At 41.4% G+C, this 16,090-nt stretch overlaps 1 protein-coding gene across 2 annotated transcripts in view; it reads left to right on the plus strand.

Annotated features, from left to right (window-relative positions):
* Positions 1-214: 214 nt before the first annotated feature.
* Positions 215-16,090, plus strand: part of Hbs1l (HBS1 like translational GTPase) — a 65,290-nt gene continuing 49,414 nt past the window's right edge. The window contains exons 1-5 of one of the 2 annotated variants that reach the window (XM_055599294.1): positions 215-380; positions 3,050-3,115; positions 7,517-7,618; positions 10,491-10,685; positions 11,989-16,084. In XM_055599294.1, coding sequence (XP_055455269.1) covers positions 338-380; positions 3,050-3,115; positions 7,517-7,618; positions 10,491-10,685; positions 11,989-13,406 — 1,824 coding nt within the window. In that variant the 5' untranslated portion in view covers positions 215-337 and the 3' untranslated portion in view covers positions 13,407-16,084. Of the gene's footprint in view, positions 381-3,049; positions 3,116-7,516; positions 7,619-10,490; positions 10,686-11,988; positions 16,085-16,090 lie in introns of those variants that run through there. The other variant, XM_055599293.1, reaches the window with a different exon arrangement.

Consider the following 16,090-nt stretch of genomic DNA (forward strand, 5'->3'; position numbering starts at 1 on the left):
TCCTGAATGCCGGTGTAGGCGAAAGATCGCTGCTCAGCGGCGTGGAGGTTGCTGAACTTCCGGCATTGAAGTCCACGTCACTCAATTTGCTTATGGGCGGGACCTTGCTCCACGGGGCTCGCGAGTGCGCATGCGTCTCCGGAGGGCCGGCTATGACCCTGAGAGCTTGCCGTCACGTCGTGCGCGGGTACGACGTCGCGCATGCGCAGACACGCGGCGGCGAGCCCTGGCGGAAGCCAAGATGGCGCGGAAGAGGTGTCCGGGCCGCGGTGGGTGCCCCGTCGGTGTCTGAGCCGAGTTACTTGGAAGGGACGGTGACAGACGCCCTGTGTGCGCGATGGCCCGGCATCGGAACGTCCGGGGCTATAACTACAACGAAGGTGGGTGGCAGGGCCGCACCGGGCCGTCATCTTAGCTCTCCCAGCTGGCGTCCCGGCCGGGCCGCTCTACGTCCTCCTGGATCCGCGCGGACCCGGGTCTGTGGCGGGGAGGGAGACGGTGGGGAAACGAGCCGGACATCAGAGCCCCAGGGAAGGCAGCTTGAGTGATTTCGGCCTCTTGGCTTGAGCTCGTTTGCGGACGGCCCGGGAGTGTAGCATCTCAAGGCCTAGGGATGTGTGGCGAGGTTGGGATCCGATGCTGTGCGGTACCTAAGCGCTACCTCTTCTCTCGTTGTCTTATTTGGGACTCGGGAGCCGGTTTGTGACCTCTGCCTCGTAAGCCCTCCTTCAGACATGTCCATGAGGCGTTACTGGTTTATAAAACAGGCTGGCTTAGCGTGGGTCTGCTTTAACTGTCAGATTTATTTAATGTTTTGCTCGTGTCCGTGCCTTTTGACTGCGGAACCTATCCTGACCCGAATTTTCAACGAATTTCAAAATCGGGGATGTAAGGAACAGGAAGGATTTAGGTTGAAATGGCTCAAGTGTCTACTCACTTACCGACTTACAATACTTATTGTAAATGTTTTTTTTAAAAGGGAAATGAAAAGAAACACTGGCGGGGAGGTCATAGAAAAGGACTCACTGATTTTGTTTTTAATAAAAAAAATATGCTTGTGAATATTCTCTAGGGTTAAGGTAAAGCAGTTTTAGGAAGAGTATGTCACAAAATGAATGGATGTAATAAGCATCATCAAGCTTCATAGAAACTAAAACACACGTGAACTGTTGGAAAGGACACCTACTGCTTTTTAAAACGGAGAACGTGTATTATTTAAGAAGTCGGTTGTTAATTGACTCCCCTGCGAGATTGGGAGCTTCCCTGTACTCAGCAGGGTTGGGCAGCATCTCTTTGGAGACTTTGACCCAGTTGATCTGGAATGTCTTACTTGGCAGACATTCATGGAGAGACTATTGTACTAGCTGTACAAGATGCCTTTCGGACCACTACCACTGAGAAATTACTTTAGATTGGGAGAGGTTTTGTAGATATGAAATAAAGGACACTCATTTCTGTAGAAATTTATTTCCTCATGCAGTGACATGACACCACTTAAAACTTAAAACCACTGAGTACTTAAAACCACTCATGAGGGCTGTTTAAAAGTGACAGGTGGTTAAAGCATGAGAGATTCCATGTGGCGTAATGACAGTGCTGTGGGAGCTATGTAAAATCAGAAAGATCAGGATTCCTGTGTGCATTATTTGAGGAGAACTGCCCTGTCCTACGAGAGTACTAGATACCTTCCTGCCCTGGCTACTTGAGGGCAGGTTATATTTCTTTGTAACAATTGGTGACATCATAACCAGGCTGTCCTGTCCTGGAATGTTTTTCCTTTCCTGCTTAGAAAAGTTTAGTTCATTTTCAATGTGTAGTTTTCCTCTTCCCACTTAGGATTCCCTTTGGACTTTCAATAAGTAAAAAATCACAAAAGTATTCTCATTATAGTCTGTGATCTAAAACCTGGTGATTCTTTGGTCTAACACCTGTTTTATTTTTCTGTGTAATTTCGAGTGCTGTTCGTGACTGCCTCAAGTACTAGTTTTGTTTGTTTGTTTGTTTGTTTAAGGCAGTTTCATGTAGTCCCTGCTGGAGTTGTATTCACTGTATAGCCAAGAATGATGAACCACTAATCCTCCTGCCTCTGAATCTGTTTCCCAAGGGCTGGGTGACCTTTGTGCATAATGGGCAAGAAACTGAGCTTCATCTGCAGCCTGTCTCCACTGGTTTCAAAGCCTTACTTTAATTTTAGGTGTAGTGTGATACCTTGTGTGTAGTAAATCACTCCAATATTTTGTTGAATAAATGAGCCACTTTAGGAAGATTGCAGGGAAGAATTCTCTTCATATTTTTGTATTGTAGCACTTTAGGTCAGCTGAATTAGTAAAAGTGATTGGTAATATCTAAAGATAACGTGTGTGTGTTTGTGTATATATATATATTTATGTCTGTGAATATCATTTTTAAATTTGGGATAACAGTTTGATTTCATTGATTCACATATTTTTATTCATTAATAGCAGTCATACAAATTTTCTTTGGCACAGGATTTGGTCTTAGCCTTTAAGCATGCTATTCCTGCTGTGTGAATGCCCTAGGGAGCTGGCCAACTCCGTCCTTTAGAGTTGATTTGAATGGTCTGTTCCTGGGAAATTGAGTTGTGTTCATATGGGCTCCCAGACCGCTCTGTTTCCATGCTGAACATTCATACAGTTTTGTGGTCAGCCTTTTCTGGTTCGGTAGCTCTCTGGGATTGAGAAAGCTGCGGATGTCCACACACTTTGTACTGAAATGTCTCTGGTATAACTTTATTTATGGTATAACTTTATTTATAATGTTTATTTATTTATTTATTTATGTTCCTTGCAGGATTTTAAACAGTTTGATGTGTTAACTTATAGATACATTAGTTTAGTGTACATGTTTGGCAGGTACTTAGCTCAACTAAGTGTTGCCAGGAAGGAGCTGTAGTAATTTCTCATGTTTTGTACTTTGAAGACAAGAAATTGAAAGTTGATATTATAACTTACTCTGTAGATAGTTCAGACGTTTCCTCATTAGTAAGAAGACCGATTTAACTTGTAAATGAACCTGTTTTGTGTTTTAGATTTTGAAGATGATGATTTGTACAGCCAGTCTGTGGAGGATGACTACTGTATTTCACCATCAACCGGTAAGGTATTAAAAAAAAAAATGTCAAGTAAGTGTGATTGCCATTCTGGGCCAGAATGTTCATGAGACTATAATATGTAAGTTGATAAAGACATATATATGTGTATCTGTTCTTGAGCACACATGTTAACATTTAAAGTTTTTATAATAGTGTATTTGAAAACAAAAAAATAGACTTGACATAGTTTATGGTGGCCTTGAACTCATTGTGGTTCCCCAGCTCTGGCCACACTTAGATAGGTTTGTAAGTATGTCCCACCAGGTTCACCTACACTACTTTCATTGCCCATGAGTAATTTTTGTTTTTATTTTCGTGTGTGTGCTTGAATGTGTGTGCGTGCCTGTGTGCATGTGTTTGTGTCTGCATGTTCATGTGCATGAGCACCTTTATGTATGTGTGTACCCGAGTGCCCGTGTACACATGCTTTTTTTGTGTTTACGTGGGGCTGTAGAGGAGGCCCTCAGGGATCTTGTACCGTGCTTCCCCTTAGTTCTTTAAGACTGGATCTCACTGAACTGTGAGTTATGCTGGTGGCCAACAATCCTCAGAGAGCACTGGGTTTACAGACATGTGCGTGGGCAACCTGGCCTTGATGGGTATTAGGGTTTTGTATTAGGGTTTTGAACTCAGAACCTCATGCTTGTACTATAAGAGCTGAGACATAGTAAACAAAAATTAAGCAGTTTAAGGAAAGCTTTGAAGACTTTGATTTTCTAATATTCTATGTAACATGAATTTAATATAAATCTGCTAAAATGATAGAGGACCATTAGTGAAATTCTAAAACCTCTACAGACAGTAATAAATTTTATATCAGGAATCTCTTGAATATTAGACTGGCATTTGGGAACTATTTATTTAGGGAAAGAATAGTAGTATTTAGACAGGTTTGAGAGGTTTACACAAGTTGAGGTCTGTTAGCGGTAATGGCACACACTCTTAATCCCAGCACTCAGGAGTCTGAAGCAGGCTATTCTCTGTGAGCTTGATGCCAGTCTGGTGTATATAGCAAGTTCTTGGCCAGCATGCTACAGAGGCCCGACAGGGTGTATTGAGGATGGGATGTATGAACGTGGACTGTTGGTCCAGCAGAGCCTGCTCACAAACAGACCCACGTCTGCAGACAGGCCACACTTAATCTCGTGTGCTAACTGCACGGCAGCTGTTCTTGCAGAAGTTCTCCCGAGATTTGCACATTTGGCCTGGCTTACTGATGGCTGATCACAGACTTGACCTGTGTCTGGCATTGTTCACACTGCTGACACCCTAGTATGAGTTACTTTCTGCACAGTCAGAAGTCTGTTGACTTCATCACACAGGAGGTAGTTAAATGGTTTTGCTTATGTGATAAATTTACTTTTAATAAAAGTATGTAAGTTGGAATCTTATTTTCTAGAACATTTACAGGGCGGGGCATAAAGCTTAGTAGGCGTGCTTGTAGCTTAGTAGGCATGTGAGAGATCCAGGGTGTGACTCCTGGTATCACCCTGCTAGCAGTAACGCACCACCACCTCCAAAACCAGTCCGGGATGAGGGAAATGTGATGCAGCAGTCACATCACCTCAGAGTACAGCAGCAGTGACGGCTCTCATAAAGATGGCTCTCTTTCGCAAAGCAGCCAGCAAAGCCACGGCAGCAGATCCTGTTGTTCTGCCACAGGCTGCTGCTTTAATAACAAACTGTTCCAACACTCTTCATTTCTCGTTGGAATTATCTCATGGGAATACGCACGGAAAAGTAACCTAGGCCACACACAAGGCAGCTGTGATCCTACCATTGGGGACACTGCGGCAGGGAGGCCCAGACTTCAGCTTATCCTGGGTTGGATGTCAAGTTCCAGCCAGCATAGGCTGTCCCAGTTGGCTTCTTCATTGCTGTAGTAAATAAAATACTAGGAGCAAAAGCAGATGGGGAGGAAAGAGTTTAGGTAAAGAAAACGGCTCACAGACATGTGCACAGACTTCTTCCACAGCCAAGACCAGGCGCCTCAGTGCCTGCATACTCTTTACAAGAGTGCTTCTCCTCCTGAGCTAAATGGAATACTAAGTCTACCTTCTTCTAGTCATTCAGGAGGCAAACAGACTACACTCGTGGTCTACTGAAGCCTGGAGTTGAGTTACTTTCCCAGTTAATAGAAACTTCTAAGCTTTAGCCACAGTGCATGTACTTTTGATTTCTAAGCATACTTTTCTTGACGATAGGTGATTTTTTTTTAAATGCGACTCTTTAAAAATTTACTCTAGAAAAATTTTCCATACTGATTATTGAATGCATGTCAGGGCACTCATAGCAAAGAACCAGGAAAAGCAACTTGAATAGTGGATTTGTTTCAGCCAGCGCAAATGGAAGTAGTCCTTTGATATATTTTAGTTCTAAACCTTTACTCAGCATCAATTGCATGTAAACAGAACAGTTTGTTTTTTTCTTTTTACTGTGTAAGGTCCTGTTCTGACAGTGTGCTGCTGTAGTCTGAGGGTAGAGAATGAATCTGTCCTAAGTCTGAGCATGCTCGGCAGGAGGGCTGAGTGGGGCTGAAGAACTGGGGAGCATGTAGGTCCAGCAGTGACAGCGACTCTTGAGTGATGTTTGTTTTGGGAGACTCACGAAATTCATATAAATTACAATGTGAGAGAAAACTGGAGGGCAAGTGGGAACCCGTTGTGAAAGGTCTTTTTTATCTTATGTCTGTGTGAGCTTTGACTGGAGGTATTTGAACGGGAAGGAGATATCGGGTAGCAGGTGACGGATGATGATGTACAAACTAGACTGGCTGTCTTGGAACTCACTCTGTAGACCAGGCTGGCCTTGACCTCAGAGATCCACCTGTCCCTGCCTCCAAGAACTGGGATCAAAGGTATGCCCCAGCACTGCCAGCAGGACAGTGTTTCTTAGGCCTCCCTAAGCCTCCCTGGTGTGGTGCAAGAACAGAGAATTATTTTCCAGCGCCACTTTATCAGATGCTCCAGGGAAGATGCCAAGAGCTGTGTCTTTAATGTGCACACAAAGTTACTATGTGGAAGCACTTACGAGTTGATCACAGGCAGGTTCTGGACTTGGAATTCTTGGACTTTCAAGCATGTCAGAATTCTTAAACTTAAAACTTACTATGGGAAACTTTCAGAAAATGCCCTGGAACTTGAGATTTAAAATTTTAAGGGAAAGTATTGTACATTTGTTACTTTCTCAGCTCTGCTTTGATTTTTATTTGTAGTAGTTGCCGCTGGGTTTTGATTTCAACTTCAGGATTTGGGCTGCCCGTGTCCTTGACCCTCTGCCGCCTGCCTGACCTCAGCCTCTTTGATTCCTTATTCTGCTAACCTCCGTGGCCGTCTGAACCACTAGCAAGGACATCTAGAACAGTGGCCATAGTATGAGTCTGCGAGTCTGACATTGGATTCTTTTTTTTGTTGGGAAGGTGGGACAGTAGGGAACGCCCCAGAAACAGAGGCTTCTAGCTGGTGGTGCAGGAGCTTGCAAGTCATAACTTCTGCTTCGCCCTGAAAGTCTAGTGAGACTTTTAATGGAATGGTCTTGGAGATTAGGGGAAAGAAGGAAGACGAGTAAGGGATTACTGAGTGGTTAGTCGTAAGGACCTTTTTGTAGAACTATCATCTTGGAATATTTCTAATTTCATCACTCTTGTCAAATATGGACCACTGTGAGTGATGTTCCTATTTGTGCTGTGTATGCATGTATGCAAATTTGTGCATGCCTGTGTGTGTGTGTGTGTGAAAGTGTGTGTGTGTGTAGTGTGCTTGTGCACGTGAGTATGAAAATACGTGTGTGCGAGTATGTACATGTGTGTGCTGTGCTTTTGTGTGCGTGCACACCTGCGTGCGTGCTTGAGTGTGCTTGTGCATATGTATGTAAATGTGTAAGCATGCGTGTGTGTGTGCATGAGTGAGTGAGTGGGTGATGCAGGCATGCAGGTGTGCAGATGCCTTTCCCTGTGCATGAGCGTGCGGAGGCCAGACCAGGACATCCTCAGGGTTTCCTCTCTCTGCCTTAGTGCCTTCACACAGGGTTTCTCACTGAGCTGTACACTTGCTGTTGAGGCTCCGCTGGCTGGCTAGCTCTTGGGGGTCGTCTCTCTCTGTCCTCCAGCACAGGGGCTACAGGCATGTGCAGCCCTGCTGCTGTTCAGCATGTTCTGCATGAGCATGCACAGTCAGATCACCATGCTTGCAGAACAGCACTCTTAACCCCGAGCCATCTGCTTCGCCTCAGAATTTTCAGTTTTTGGCTTTTGTTTTCAGTACTGAGAATCAAGCTGAGGTCCTTACACATACTAGGGGCGCACTTTGCCAGTGAGCTACGGCCCCTCCCTATCATAACTTGTGCTGTAGCGTGAGGAAACCTTGGGAACTGGCTGTGTTACAGCACTTCTTGTTTTCATTCCAGCTGCTCAGTTTATTTACTCTCGACGTGACAACCCAGTAGAAGAGTACGGCTATGAAGATCTGAGAGAGTCTTCAAGTCACCAGTTGAGTGACATTGACCAAGGTATGCCTTCTTAAAAATACATGTCTTCATTAGCGGAAAATGTTTACTTGCCAAGTAAGGATTTGTGAATTTTATTGAAGTTATTCATAGTCATGATTATGGACAGCAATGATACAAGCATATCTTATACTTTGAAGGAAAATTTGTCTTATGTGTTTTGTGAGAAGTCTCTGTGATTGAGATATTGATTACATTAAGCATAATAGCTGTTGAGTAACAGGATTTATGATTCTGAGTTTTCTCATTCTTTCATCTTTTACATGGAAGAAAAAGTCCAGGTATTTGTTAAAAGAATTTTAAGAATCTTTGTTCACAAGCTTTTGTAGAGCTGATGATTAAGTGATAGGAGTTGCTTTATTTACAAGACGGATGGCTTCTCAGAAGCTTAAGGAAAAAGGCATTAAAGACCAGAGTAACAGCCTGCAACTGTTTTGGTGGTCATGTCCGTGTGAGTGATGTTTCAAGGTAGAACCTATAAAGAGTAACAGCATTGGTTGTTTGCTTATTTTCAACTCTTTTAAACGTTTGAGAAGGCTATATTTTGGCTTTCTTTTACAAGTAAATTGCACATTGACATTGCTTCAGGTGTCATTCAAGCCGTAGATGGATAGAGAGCTGAGCTGATGAGCAATGCTGTTTATGAAGAGTGAGGCTGAGCTGGTTTGCACTTCCTTTGCAGTTGAATTGTTTTTCATACATGTTTTTAACTTGTAGGTTTATATGTAATTAATCTGGAAACAGAAAGAAATAGAGTCTGTAAGCTGATCTTTGAATGTTAATTAAACACCAACTACTGGGGCTAGAGAGATGGCTCAGTGGTTAAGAGCACTTGCTGCTCTTCTAGAAGACCTGGGTCCAGTTCACAAGCATCCATTACTCCAGTTTCATGGGAATCAGATACTCTCTTTTGACCTCTGTGGGCACCACGCTTGGACTTGATGCATATACATACATGCAGGCAGAACACTCATTACAGATGAAATAAATAATAAATATGTTGTTAATGCCAGGTGCTAACAAAATCAGGATAAATGGAAAGAAGACATAAATATATAAAATTAGAATGTAGAAACAATAAAGATAGAAGAAATTAAATTTTATTTGTCAAACTCTGTAGATTCACTTGGACATCTGGTGGATTGCAGAGTTAGTGTATACACTTGGAGTGTTTCATTGTACTCCTAGCATAGTCTTGAGGGATAAGGCAGAAGCAGAGTAGAAGTTCTTTGTGCTTCCGTAGTCAATGATTAAGGACTTACAAAAGTCCAAGTTATATTGAGGAAGAAGGCTGGTTCTCTGGCCTGACAGGGAACTACATACATACAGGCTTATGTGTGTTCCACTTTCACTAATGCTTTGCAGGCACTGTATTAACATACTGAATATGACTGGCCTTATTAGTAAGTTTTATTTTATAGGGACACAAATAGGATATGGATTAATTAGACCAACCTACCTGCATAGTCTCTACTTTTCACCCCCTTTAGTATACTTTCTCTTTATGGTTGTCTAGAGATTAGATCCTATAACTTATTATTAGAGCTCTTGATGCTAGCTATGCAAGTATTGTCTTTCAATTTCAATAATTCATGTGTTAATCCAACACATACTAATTCCCTAGTAACAGGAAAAGCCTATCAGCCTTTTAAAGTAAATCTTACACAGAGGTAGAAAAGATTTTCCTGGTATTTAAGGAATTTACTTTAATAATTAAAAGCACAGCGAGGCATGCAATGCAGCATTTACAGAGGGAGCCTTGATGAGAAATGCCTCAAATAAGATGCTCAGCATCGGAGCTCCTGGGGTGCATGAAGCTTGCACTACAACATGCCTGGCAAACACAGTCCCCTGAGGACTGGAGATGCTCGATGTGAAAATCTCAAGTGCTGTAAATGTCTGAATGAGGATTTGTTTTCTTTAGCCTCTAGGTACCTTGTCCCATTTTTAACTCTTAAGTATATGAAGACTGATATGTGTTACACTAACTTTTTATACTGACTTTTTATAATCTTTAACCAACAGAATCCCAGGTTTAAATATGGTTCTAAAAATGAATGTTCATTTTCTTCTTAATTTTTTGGACTTGATGATTTTCATGCTAAATTGTTTTAATAACTTTAGAGGATGATTTTTGTTGGCTCTGCAAAGATCATTATTAATTTGAAAAAAACCTGTAAAGTAGTAATTTCTGACATGTAAGAAATAGTTAGTGATGAACTGGGTTCACCAAGTCATGTATGTGGTTTCCAAGTTCATAGTCCCTCTCCCTTTTCTAGGCATGCTGAAGTGATTGCTATAAATTCCACCATCACTGTCAAATGTTAGTGTTCCATTTGTACTTTTATAAAAAGTTGTTTTATTTTTAATTGTGTGTATATGTCTGTGTTGGCATGTGCACATGAGTAGATCGAGGTGCCTATAGACCTCAAAGAGGGTATTGATTGGATCCTCTGGAGCTGGAGTTCTGGCCTGATCTGACCTGCCCAGCGTGGTGCTTGGGAGAAGTGTGCCTGCTTCCGCCCTCTGACCCGCCACTCAGCTCTGCCCATTGGTGGTTTTTACCAGTAGGCAGTATTGTTGTGGAGACATAGTGCAACCTCATCCTGTACCAAGAGTGGGTGTTACTGTATACTCGTCTATATATGTTTCCAGGTGTTATTCAGAAACATTGATTACCTTGATTTCTTCATAATAATGAGATGTGAGAAGACAGCTACGTCATAGGAAAAAATATAACCATTACAAATAATTTCTACCAAAGAAAGGAAAGTTTGAATATCCTAGTATAATTAAAATTCTCTGGGCAAATGAGAAGATCTAGAGCTCTTTTAAGATGCTGTATAGTACAGCTGTTTAATCTCTTTTGTTCTAGCTCACCTTTATTCATGCCTGGATCACATGAGAGAGGTCCTGGGGGATACTGTGCCTGATGACATATTGACTGAAGCAATTCTGCAGCACAAGTTTGATGTGGAGAAGGCTTTGTCCATGGTCTTGGAACAAGAGAGTGTGCAGAATTTGAAGGGGAAGAGCGAAAGAGCTGTGCCTGCAGGAAAGCTGTCAAAAGGTATGCTTTCATTTGCGCTCTCTTTCAGCCCTTTTGTGGTGCTTGGACGCTTTAGTTAGCTCACTTGTTATCAATTGGCTTTCTAGTTTGCAGTTTTTTTAAGTTTTGAAATTTTATTGTATTGTATGAATGAGTATTTTGCCTGCATTTATATCTGTGCGCCACATGTGCAGTGCTGTTGGAGGTCAGAAGAAGGTATCCAGTCCCTGGAACTTGAGTCAGTAGATGTGACACAGTGTGTGGGTGCTGGGGTCCTCTGCAGGAGGAGTGGGACCAGTGCTCCTCACCACTGATCCAACTCTAGCCTCTGGCTTGGGAATTTTCACCCTTCCTGTTTCAGTGTTTGTGTAACAACAGCACAAAGGAAACAGAATTAGAGAGAACATTTTCCTTAGTTTCTTATTGAACTGTTGCCATTTTTAATCCTAAGGAGATGAGACAGAGATGTGAACCCAGTCCTTAATATAAAAAAATCCCTCTGTACTTACATCATGGGTAATTGTAATTTCATGGTATCGAAGTGTCATTAAGTAATAGTAAGTACTGAAGTTCTACTCCTCACACTTTGATTTTTAGCTAACATGTAAGAAAACAGGAGTAGATTTTTAGTTTTAAATGTGTAGGTTTTGGGGTGTTGAATTTTGTGGACATAGACAACTGACGTACAGTTGTATTAATTGGCATGATTTCTGTTACTGGGAGTATGATCATTTGTTAACTGGATTAGTATGTCCTTCAATTTTGGGAGCAGACTTCGGCAAAATTACATACAGCTTATTGAAGTCAGTGCGTTTCTGTGGGGAAGGGGCTTTTAATTGATGTTAGGCATCAAAAGGCATGTACTTTTAATTGATCATGATGATGATGATGTCTTCTGTATTGATGATGGTCCCTGGAACACAGAAAATCACAGCTGTTATTTGCTTGTTGTTTTTAATGTGTTAAAAATAGAACAAAATCAACCCACTTTTTACATTTTTTAAAGAAGTTTTAATGAGGTAATCATGATAATTGCACTATGACAGAGCTTCACATTCATGAAATTGATGATTTAGTAAATTCATGACAATTAGAACATAGGTACTTACCATTACACACTCCAGTGAACATAGTATGAAGGTCACCTTAGGTTGTTAGAGGTATTATTCCTTCATATTGAACAAGTATCGCTTTACTTATGTCAAGATCGAGGGAAGCACTTAGTAATTAAATGCCTCATTTCATGTCTCCTTTTGGTTGCTGTGACTGCCTTCTGCGAATGTCAACTCACTTGTCTGAACATTAATGGCTCTTGTAAGGTAAGGAGTCTTACTTTCTTCCTTTGAAGTTTCACCCGAAATTGTTCAACAGTCTTATTCTCAATCAGAAAATCACTTGGATAGCAGTAGCAAATCTGATTGTTGTAGCTCAGTAGCAAAATATGGATCACACAGTTCTTCACTTGTGCCAAGTCAATATTTACTTCATAGAAAAAAGAAACTTGAGAGACCCAAAAGTGAAAAGGAACTAGAATCATGTAAGTTAACAAGAGAGCTGTCTCTAGCTCACCTGATTGATGATATGCCAAGAGATTCCTGTGCAAGCCAGCCATCAGTCAGACTGCCACCCTCAGACAGTACACAGAGCCAGCTCCCTAAGACTCTAGATGCTGATATGTTGCGTCCTCCTCCATCTGAGTGTGCTCCTGAAGATGATTTTACTCTCAAAGGAATACCAGACTTAAAGTCCTTAATGCGGGGGAACATAGCAGCTAGTGGTTCTTTGGGTGTTCAGAGCAGTTCACTACCTGATTTTCGGAGTATTCCAATGCAGAGCATCTTGGGAACTTTAAATAACCCATTGCACCTATCTAGCCCAGTTGAAAACAATTTTAACTCCAATATAAGCACTGAGCTTGGACAAGGTGCCAAGAATAATATTGTGAAAAATGACAGCTTACTGTTTTCCCAATGTGGAAGTCCGTCGCTGGCTGACCTGTTTGAGGAACACAGAGAGAACAGTCGCAGCCAGTGCTTCACCTTGCCTGGTCTGTGTAGCCCATCTGCCAGCTTGGGCTCCCTTCCCCTGGCACACCTGGCAGACCGCTCTCAGGTTTCCAACACAGTATCGGAGTTAACAGGCTCTCTGTCTTCATTGGCATTTTGTAAAGCTTCTCCCACAAGAGACCTGGAGAATTTGTCCCTTTCTGATTTGATTGCAAAATCGATTGAACTAGACAACTCTCAGATTAAGAGAGACTCCTTTGAGCTTAGTTTATCTGAAATGAGGAGTCCTGGAGTTGATTCAAATATCGATCTTAGTGTCCTGATAAAAACTCCAGAGCCTGTCCCAAAGCCTGTAGTTGACCTCTCAGTTGCTACAATACCAGAGGCTAAAGTTCTAAGTTCAAAGTTAGGGGAAAATTCCAGTTCTACTAAGGAAAGTAAGAAAAACAAAAAGGGCTCTCTTCCTAGGAAAGCACCTTTGTCTGTGTCGTGGACCAAGGCCCTTGCTGCTAGGCCTTCAGCTTTTGCTTCAACGCTGTGTCTTCGTTACCCAGTGAAAAGCTGCAAAAGGCACACTCTTGAACTCTACAAGACTTTCCTTTATAGTAGACAAGTTCAAGATGTGTCAGACAAAGAAATAAGTCCTCTTGTAGCAATAACGCCATTTGACTTCAAATCAGCATCTCCGGATGACATTGTAAAAGCTAATCAAAGGAAAGCATTTACTAGAGAATAGGAACAAAAGGAAAACTTGGCTACTGCTGTAAGCTTTTAATCTTAATGTAAAGTCTTTGTAGGATCATTTTATATTATGGGATTCAAATTGTGATTTTTATTAAAATTGTCTTAAGTCTGTTATAACAACCTAGGTTGATAAGGATTTCTGCACTGAGAATTTTTTTACGTTATCTTCTTGGAGTAATGACTGGTGTCATTGAAGTTGCTAGCTCATAAGAGTGTATGTTTACATTGTGATATGGAAATACGATATTGTGAATTGAACCTCAGATATTTCATTTGATATCCAACTTAAGTTTTTTCTATGAATTATTTTTGTGCTTTTTTTTTTTTTTTCTTAAATGGAAGTGCAACTACTTGGGATTATCATAGTATGAAGATGGTTCCTAGGATACACAGCACAGCTGAGACATTTTATATTTTCAAGTATTATTGGCATCATTCCTAGCTTTATTGTTTTACTTAGATGACTACTGAAATTTTTCTACTAGAAAATTTAAAAATTCTTGAATTTTGAAAGTACTATGAAATATAGCTAAGGTGCATTTTTGATGATGAAATGAAAATCTTTTAAGGGACCATGTATGTGTTGGAGTTGGATTAATACAGAAATTATTTTTATATGCTATATATTTTATAGACTTTAAGGCACCCTTTTTAAAATAAACATGTATAGAATATTTGGGAATATGTCGCATGTCATTTGAATAGTTTTTACCAGACCTCTAACAGTCTCTTTAGGGTAGGTTCTGGGGTGTGGACCTCTCCCTTTTGCTGCTAATGGCTGTGTGCCTGGCTCTCACAAAGCTCAGCAGCAGCAGAGCCCATTAGGATGCTTGTAGTCAGTCAGTGGATAAGGAAGGATGCCTCTTGGATGGCACTGGTCCTCAGCAAGGGTACGAATCACCAGAGAACATTTTCAAAATGCAGCCACGCTTGCTGCTTTTCAGACTGGCTGAGTGTGTTTGTGAGGGAGGCCCTGGGGAGTGGATTTGCTAGGTGGTTGCCATGTGACACCTATGGGCTGCTTTTCCTGCAGAATAAAATTTTAATACCAAATATGTCTGACCAACTTAATTTCTTTTTTTAAGTCTTCTTTTCATTATTTAGAGAATACTTTGTTAGTTTTTGTAATCAAGCCCTTGTAGATAAAATTGAATTTCTAATAATCACGAATATCAAGGAAAAATTATTAATCAGGTATAATGGTCTTTTGTTTAGAGTGATAAAAAGTAGTGTTAATATTTCTTACATAGTGTTATTTCTTAGTAAAAATTGAGTGACTGTCCTGTAAGTAGTAATATTTTTTTTTCCTAGCAGCTGCTTCACTATATCTTGATTGTAGGTGCATGTGTGTGTGTGTGAGTGTATTTGTGTTTGTGTGTGTATGTATATGTGTTTGTGCATGTGTATGTGTGTCTCTGAATGTATGTATGTGTGTCTCTGAGTGTATGTGTATATGTGTGTGTCTGAGTGTAATAGTGTCTCTGAGTGTCAGAGTGTGTGTATGTGTGTATATATGTGTGTGTCTCTGTGTGTGTGTATGTATGTGTAGGTTGTATCTTTGTGAGTGTATATGTATGTGTGTGTGTCTCTGAGTGTGTGCAGTGTGTGTGTGTGTTTGTTGTATCTCTGAATGTGTGTGTGTCTCTGAGTGTGTGTGTATGAGTGTGTCTCTGTGTGTGTGTATGTATGTGTGCGTGTCTGAGTGTGTGTGTGTGTGTGTGTGTGTGTGTGTGCATGTTTACATTTGGATTGTTTACCAGTAGTCTTGGCTGAATGTAAGCTAGCATATCCAGTATTCTGCTGAGCCACAGTCCAAGTCCCACATTGTGTTGGAGGCTATAAAACCACACCATGCAAAATGTAGGGTTAGCATCACAGTCAGGGCTGTCTTTGCTTTTCTAGTCTTTTCTCTCCGCCAGTGTATGTCTGTACAGGCAGAGGCCAGGGCAGAGTCGAATTGTATCAAGAGTTGGCAACTCGTAGTTACTCCTCAGAGATGAAGCCCTACACAAGGGTTCTCTTTGCCCAGAAAGCCACACATTTGCTCTTGATCCACATTGAAGTATTGTTTTATTTTTATGATGGAGTAATTTTTATAAAGAACAACAGTACCTTGTAAGCTGTACTTAGGACTGCATGCCCCTTTTTTGGCTGATTAGGATTGAAACTACCACTTAGGAGATTTCTTTTACCGCTTTTAGTGTTTTTCCCCCCCTGGCAGCTGCTTTGCTATTCCGTGTGTGTGTGTGTGTGTGTGTGTGTAAATCTCGTTTTTAAGATAACTTCCTGGCCTTCCTATTTTCTTTTCTTGGCTACCGGCATGTCAGGCCTATGCTTGACAAGGTCGCTGTTCTGACTGTGGCATGCCACAGTTTCTGAGGCTCAGAGCGGGGAGCCCACAATGCCTCTTCGTGCTTCCACCCTTGGCTGTGGTCCTTGGCATAGAGCAGGTTGTGCTCATTGGTAGATAGGCTGTTGTGAGGATGTTTACACCAACTGTACACCAGCTGCTGCTGTCTTGGTAGCTCAGGGATGTTGAGAGTGTTTTAGCTTTACTTTATTTTCTGTTTCAAATATCCATGTTGACATGCAAAGACACTTGTGTTTATTGCGATCAGCGTAATACAGTAAATTAGTTCTAAGTGATGTGGAAGATGCTCAACAGGATTGTCTCTG

This window comes from Psammomys obesus, unplaced genomic scaffold (assembly GCF_907164565.1).
Source record: "Psammomys obesus unplaced genomic scaffold, mPsaObe1.curated_primary_1811, whole genome shotgun sequence".
In the NCBI taxonomy this organism is placed as follows: domain Eukaryota; kingdom Metazoa; phylum Chordata; class Mammalia; order Rodentia; family Muridae; genus Psammomys; species Psammomys obesus.